Raw genomic sequence first — 7,442 nt, 5'->3', positions numbered from 1 at the left:
AACTGACCATCCTACCGATCCTCGACTTCGGCGATGTCATTTACAAAATAGCCTCCAATACCCTACTCAATAAATTGGATGCAGTCTATCACAGTGCCATCCGTTTTGTCACCAAAGCCCCATATACAGTACTACCCACCACTGCGACCTGTACGCTCTCGTTGTCTGGCCCTCGCTTCATACTCGTCGCCAAACCCACTGGCTCCAGGTCATCTACAAGACCCTGCTAGGTAAAGTCCCCCCTTATCTCCGCTCACTGGTCATCATAGCAGCACCCACCTGTAGCACGCGCTCCAGCAGGTATATCTCCCTGGTCACCCCCAAAGCCAATTCCTCCTTCGGCCGCCTCTTCTTCCAGTTCTCTGCTGCCAATGACTGGAACGAACTACAAAAATCTCTAAAACTGGAAACACTTATCTCCCTCACTAGCTTTAAGCACCAGCTGTCAGAGCAGCTCACAGATTACTGCACCTGTACATAGCCCATCTATAATTTAGCCCAACTACCTCTTCCCCTACTGTATTTATTTATTTAGCTCCTTTGCACCCCATTATTTCTACTTTGCACTTTCTTCCGCTGCATATCTACCATTCCAGTGTTTTACTTGCTATATTGTATTTACTTTGCCACCATGGCCTTTTTTTGCCTTTACCTCCCTTATTTCACTTCATTTGCTCACATTGTATATAGACTTATTTTTCTACTGTATTATTGACTGTATGTTTGTGTAATACCCTTGTTTGAAACAAGTATTGAGTTTATTTGTTATAATTAATTGGTATTATATTTAAAAGATGATTGAATTGCTCCTAAACTGTAATGTTGTTAATGCATTATGCTTTTTGAAGAAATATTTATTTAATGTATAAGTGAATAGTTTGTTTTACTTTGAAGTTTAAGTTCTGACCAATAAGGTCGCTTGTTAAGTTGTGGCCAATGGGAGTTGACCTGGTTAACTGGAGGGAAAAAGACGTTGATGAAAGGATGGACGTTTTACCTCAGGACGGTTGGTGAAGAAAAATTATAAAAGAAGACGACAGAACTACAACAAAACCCATAGCTACTAAGACATGAAGGGAAATACATGTTTTATTTGATAAAATAGTAGTTATAATTTAGTTAAAACTTAGTAAAGACTGAAGCTACCGTCTCGTCGTGGAGGTATTAGCCAGCCTAGAGGTTAGCCTAGCATCGTGTGACACCGGGAGATAATTGCTTGGGAAGCTTAACGAGTTCGTGTTGCCATGGGGATATTGGTTACGGCTAAGGAGTACTGTCTGCATGGGTAGCTGTGCTGCCATGGGGATATCGGTTACTAAGGAGTACTGTCTGCATGGGTAGCTGTGCTGCCATGGGGATATCGGTTACTAAGGAGTACTGTCTGCATGGGTAGCTGTGTTGCCATGGGGATATCGGTTACTAAGGAGGACTGTCTGCATGGGGAGCTGTGTTGCCATGGGGATATCGGTTACTAAGGAGGACTGTCTGCATGGGTAGCTGTGCTGCCTTGGACTTTGTGAGGAAACCTGCATGGAACTGCCATACTTCGCTGAGGGAATATCTACCAAGTCGTGAGTAACCACAATGTGAGGTGCTTAATTTGGACACGGGTTGTGCACGACTCATTGGGGTTTATTATTTTTTTTATTTCTTTTGATGTTGTGTCTGAACATGTATTTGTGTTTGAAAATGTTTTAATACACATATGGAACGTTATGTATGTTGCCTTGGTGGAGTCATTAATTGTTTCAATTTAATGCATGGGATGGTTTATCCTGATTCAATAACAGAAACCTATAATCATTTCATCTGAAGTTAATACCCTATTGTCATAACCCTAGATAGTTTACAATAGGAAATCTTATTGGAGATGTCCTTCTCACCTAACATCCCATGCTGCTGAGATACTCTACATATGTTAATATTGTGAGAGTCATATTCAAGCCTGGTGAGAGGGTTACATTTGTTTAACTCCATGTGTAACTCTGTGTTATATGTGTCAAACTGCTTTGCTTTATCTTGGCCAGGTCGCAATTGTAAATGAGAACTTGTTCTCAACTTGCCTACCTGGTTAAATAAAGGTGAAATAAATAAATAGGTAATGGTGTGAGGTTAGCATGTTTTGTTGTAGCCTCTGTTATTGGTGATGGTAAGAAGTTAGCATGTTTTGTTGTAGCCTCTGTTACTGGTAATGGTGAGAGGTTAGCATGTTTTGTTGTAGCCTCTGTAATTGGTAATGGTGAGAGGTTAGCATGTTTTGTTGTATCCTCTGTTATTGGTAATGGTGAGAGGTTAGCATGTTTTGTTGTAGCCTCTGTTATTGGTAATGGTGAGAAGTTAGCATGTTTTGTTGTAGCTTCTGTAACTTTCTCACTCATTATTATTCATGATTCATTCATGATTTTTCTTAATCATTGCATCATCAGGATGCTTTTAGTAGTGTTTAGAGACATGTTATCGACTCACTTGTAAATAAAATGACTCCAGTCACCATCTGTAATGAACACGATGGGAGACAGAGAGCTGGTTTCAAGCGCAGGGCTCAGCAGGTGTTTATTGTAAAGGACCACAGGAGGAGGCAGGTAGCTGGGTCCAGGGGCAGGCAGAAGGTCATACACAGGGGGTCCAAAAAGGCAACAGTACAGGCAGGGAAACGGCATCATTAGTGAGGCAGGCAAAAACTATCATTCACGGGAGGAGTAAATTACGGGAAATGCAGCACTCCGAATAGCCTTGTGTCACAAAACAAACAACACTTCACAATGATGGGGGTGCAAAGAACTGAACTAAATAGAGTTTGATAATGACATACAGGTGTGTGAACAGGTGATCAGAATTCAGGTGACTGGGATCTGGAGAGTGAGCTGCGTTCAGGGGGATCTAAGTGTTTGAGAGTGTGAGCTGGAAGCAGACATTACACCATCCACCATTTTAATATTGGGCAAAACACAAACCAAAACACAACCAAAACAAACTGCAAAATCAATCAACGAGTTTGAGTCACAAGCTTGATGTAGTTGCTGCGTTCAAGGAATATCGGATCAAATACTCAACTTGTGACTACTTTAAGCCACTATGAGTGAATTGGTCAGAGAACATATGACTTCTTTAAATAGGGGGACTAGATACATAAAGTGCTTTCATTTTTCTAAATGGTGAAACAGATATGTATGAAAATATCCTCAAATAAAAGGTGACATTATATACTGTCACCTCATATGAAACATTTGATCTGAAATCCAAAATGTTGGAGTTTAGAGCCACATTTAAAATGTTATCTTCACTGTCAAAATAGATATGGTGTGGACTGTATACTCAATACAATCTAAATCGGATACCTCACTGTCTGTCTTTTGACTGATACTGATTTTAAACTGGTCTGGTCAGTCTACTCAAATATTTGTACTATACATGTTTCTATCTGAAGGCAAAACGTTGATAATTTGTAATTTATAATAATGATACATTAATTTCTGAATAGATATGGCAGGTTTCAGGACACTGATGTATCTGAAAATGTTGAAGAAATATACTGCCACTATTTTCACCACCAAAGAATAGCAGTGTGATTTTAATATGATTTGACTCTTTGCAGGCTGTCAGGCTGTCTAGTCACAGAGGAAGGCTGTGCTTCTCTGGTCTCAGCTCTGAAGTCAAAGCCAACACAGTATTTGTAAACGGGTAACAGTGTAAACAGAGAAAGCTAAGCGTATAATTTTAATACAACCTGTCTGTCATTGTATTTCTTCTGTGTTGGCAGACTCACTGGCTGTAAACTCACAGACACATCCTGTAAAGTGTTGGCCTCAGTTCTCAGTTCAAATCCCTCACACCTGAGAGAGCTGGACCTGAGTAACAATGACCTGAAGGATTCAGGAGTCAGACTGCTCTCTGCCGGACTGGAGGATCCACACTGCAGACTGGAGACTCTGAGGTCAGTATTCCTGTAGTTGGTCAACAAGTGTTTTGCTGTATCCTCTGTTATTGGTAATGGTGAGAGGTTAGCATGTTTTGTTGTAGCCTCTGTTATTGGTAATGGTGAGAGGTTAGCATGTTTTGTTGTAGCCTCTGTTATTGGTAATGGTGAGAGGTTAGCATGTTTTGTTGTATCCTCTGTTATTGGTAATGGTGAGAGGTTAGCATGTTTTGTTGTAGCCTCTGTTAATGGTAATGGTGAGAGGTTAGCATGTTTTGATGTAGCCTCTGTTATTGGTAATGGTAAGAGGTTAGCATGTTTTGTTGTATCCTCTGTTATTGGTAATGGTGAGAGGTTAGCATGTTTTGTTGTAGTCTCTGTTATTGGTAATGGTAAGAGGTTAGCATGTTTTGTTGTATCCTCTGTTATTGGTAATGGTGAGAGGTTAGCATGTTTTGTTGTAGTCTCTGTTATTGGTAATGGTAAGAGGTTAGCATGTTTTGTTGTATCCTCTGTTATTGGTAATGGTGAGAGGTTAGCATGTTTTGTTGTAGTCTCTGTTATTGGTAATGGTGAGAGGTTAGCATGTTTTGATGTAGCCTCTGTTATTGGTAATGGTGAGAGGTTAGCATGTTTTGTTATATCCTCTGTTATTGGTAATGGTGAGAGGTTAGCATGTTTCGTTGTAGCCTCTGTAACTCTCTCACTCATTATTATTCATGATCTTTCTCAATCATGGCAGTCACAGGCTTGATGTAGTCATTGCAGTCAAAGAATATGGGACCAAATACTAAACTTTTGACTAATTTAATACACTATGAGTGAATTGGTCAGAAAACATATGACTTCTTTAAATAGGGGGACTAGATGCATAAAGTGCTTTCATTTTTCTAAATGGTGAAACCGAAATGTATTAAAATATCCTCAAATAAAAGGTGGCATTATATACTGTCACCTCATATGAAACATTTGATCTGAAATCCAAAATGTTGGAGTTTAGAGCCACATTTAAAATGTTATCTTCACTGTCAAAATAGATATGGTGTGGACTGTATACTCAATACAATCTAAATCTGATACCTCACTGTCTGTCTTTTGACTGATACTGCTTTTAAACTGGTCTGGTCAGTCTACTCAAATATTTGTTAATATGCATCTTTCTATCTACAAGTAATATTATGATAATTTATAATAATGATACATTCATTTATTTATGAATAGATATGGCAGGTTTCAGGACACTGATGTATCTGAAAATGTTGAAAAAAATATACTGCCACTATTTTCACCACCAAAGAATAGCAGTGTGATTTTAATATGATTTGACTCTTTGCAGGCTGTCAGGCTGTCTAGTCACAGAGGAAGGCTGTGCTTCTCTGGTCTCAGCTCTGAGGTCAAACCCCTCACACCTGAGAGAGCTGGACCTGAGCTACAATCACCCAGGAGACTCAGGAGTCAGACTGCTCTCTGCTGGACTGGAGGATCCACACTGCAGACTGGAGAAACTCAAGTATGTGGAGGGTTTATGTCAATGTTCATATCAGACATGTTTGACTTTTCAGGCTAGTTAAGACAAACATTCTGACCACCACTTGGACAAAGTGATGTGTGTCTGTGTGTGTGTGTGTGTGTGTGTGTGTGTGTGTGTGTGTGTGTGTGTGTGTGTGTGTGTGTGTGTGTGTGTGTGTGTGTGTGTGTGTGTGTGTGTGTGTGTGTGTGAGTTCAGGTGTATCCCTCAATGACTGTCTGTTTTTCTGCTTACCGCTACAGTGTGGAACATGGTGGAGAGAACACAATGAAACCTGGACTTAGAAAATGTGAGTGTTGACTGCTGTGAAGAATATGACTAAGAATAAGTCTTAATTCAAGTTAAGTCAAAGACCCCCATCATTACTGACTTGGTCATAATAAATATCAACTATAGTTCTACAGAAGCAGAAATCACCAAAGTTTACAAAGAGTTGATATGACAATGTGTGTGGCATGTTCGTGTTACATAAGAAGTGTGCGATTGTGTTCGTGCACGCATACAGGTGTGTGTGTGTGTTACAATAGAAGTGTGTGTGGCGCGTTCATGTTACGTAAGAAGTTTGTGCTTTGACAATGTCTGTGTGTGTGTGTGTGTGTGTGTGTGTGTGTGTGTGTGTGTGTGTGTGTGTGTGTGTGTGTGTGTAATTAATGTGAATAAGTGTGTTTTATATTACCATACAGTCTAACATATGATCATTCAACAAGTCTCAAGTTACCTTAACTTCACCTTTTGATACCTAGAAACATCTACATTAAATGAATTAATGAAAAGTGAGTTAACATTCTAATGTGAATGATGATGATTTCTAATATTGTGTCTGGTTTCATCCATCAGATGTCTGTGATCTCACACTGGACCTAAACACAGTAAACAGACACCTCTCTCTGTCTGAGGAGAACAGAAAGGTGACATGTAGGAGAGAGAAGCAGCCGTATCCTGATCACCCAGAGAGATTTGAGGACTGGGGACAGGTGCTGTGTAGAGAGGGTCTGACTGGGCGCTGTTACTGGGAGGTAGAGTGGAGTGGGAGTTGGGCTGGTATAGGAGTGACATATAAAGGAATCAGCAGGAGAGGAAGGGTTAAGGACTGTAGGCTTGGATACAACGACAAGTCCTGGAGTCTGGTCTGCGATGACAACAGTTACTCTGCCAGGCACAATAAGAATCCCACTACCATAGACGTCCCCTCCTCCAGCTCCCACAGAATAGGAGTGTATCTGGACTGGCCAGCCGGCACTCTGTCCTTCTATAGAGCCTCCTCTGACACACTGACCCACCTGATCACATTCACCTCCACATTCACTGAGCCCCTCTATCCAGGGTTTAGGGTTTATGATGTTGGCTCTTCAGTGTCCCTGAAATAATAACTGGACACACACACACACACACACACACTGGACACACGCACACACACACACACACACACACACACACACACTGGACACACGCACACTGGACACACGCACACACTGGACACAGACACACACACACACACACTGGACACACACACACACACACTGAACATACACACACTCAACACACACACACACACACACACACACACACACACACTGGAAACAAATTGGACACATACACACTGGACACAAAATGGACACACACACACTGGACACAAAATGGACACACACACACTGGACACAAAATGCACACACACTCACAGACATTCTGGACACACACACTCACTGGACACAAACTGGACACACACATAAACATACACTCAACACACACACACTGAACACACACACACTGAACACACACACACTGAACACACACACACACACACACACTGTACACACACACACACACACTGGGCACATACTCACACACTGAAACACACACACACTGGACACACACACTGGAAACACACACTGAACACACACACAAACACTGGGCACATACTCACACACACTGGACACACACACACACACTCTGGACATACACACACACACTTGACACAGACACACACAGACACACACA

The 7,442-nt window shown here is 41.2% G+C and overlaps 1 protein-coding gene across 1 annotated transcript; it reads left to right on the top strand.

Moving 5' to 3' along the window:
• Positions 1-3,707: 3,707 nt before the first annotated feature.
• On the top strand, positions 3,708-6,754 carry LOC115186738 (stonustoxin subunit beta-like; the record flags this gene model as incomplete). The annotated part of the gene is made up of 4 exons (XM_029746261.1): positions 3,708-3,934; positions 5,253-5,426; positions 5,687-5,733; positions 6,282-6,754. Coding segments are annotated over 4 exons (921 nt in total), but the record flags the coding sequence as incomplete, so codon positions are not given.
• Positions 6,755-7,442: the final 688 nt, after the last annotated feature.

The sequence above is a fragment of the Salmo trutta genome, unplaced genomic scaffold (genome assembly GCF_901001165.1).
Source record: "Salmo trutta unplaced genomic scaffold, fSalTru1.1, whole genome shotgun sequence".
In the NCBI taxonomy this organism is placed as follows: domain Eukaryota; kingdom Metazoa; phylum Chordata; class Actinopteri; order Salmoniformes; family Salmonidae; genus Salmo; species Salmo trutta.
Note: the sequence above shows the minus strand (reverse complement) of the source record. Positions and strands in the feature narration are given on the sequence as shown.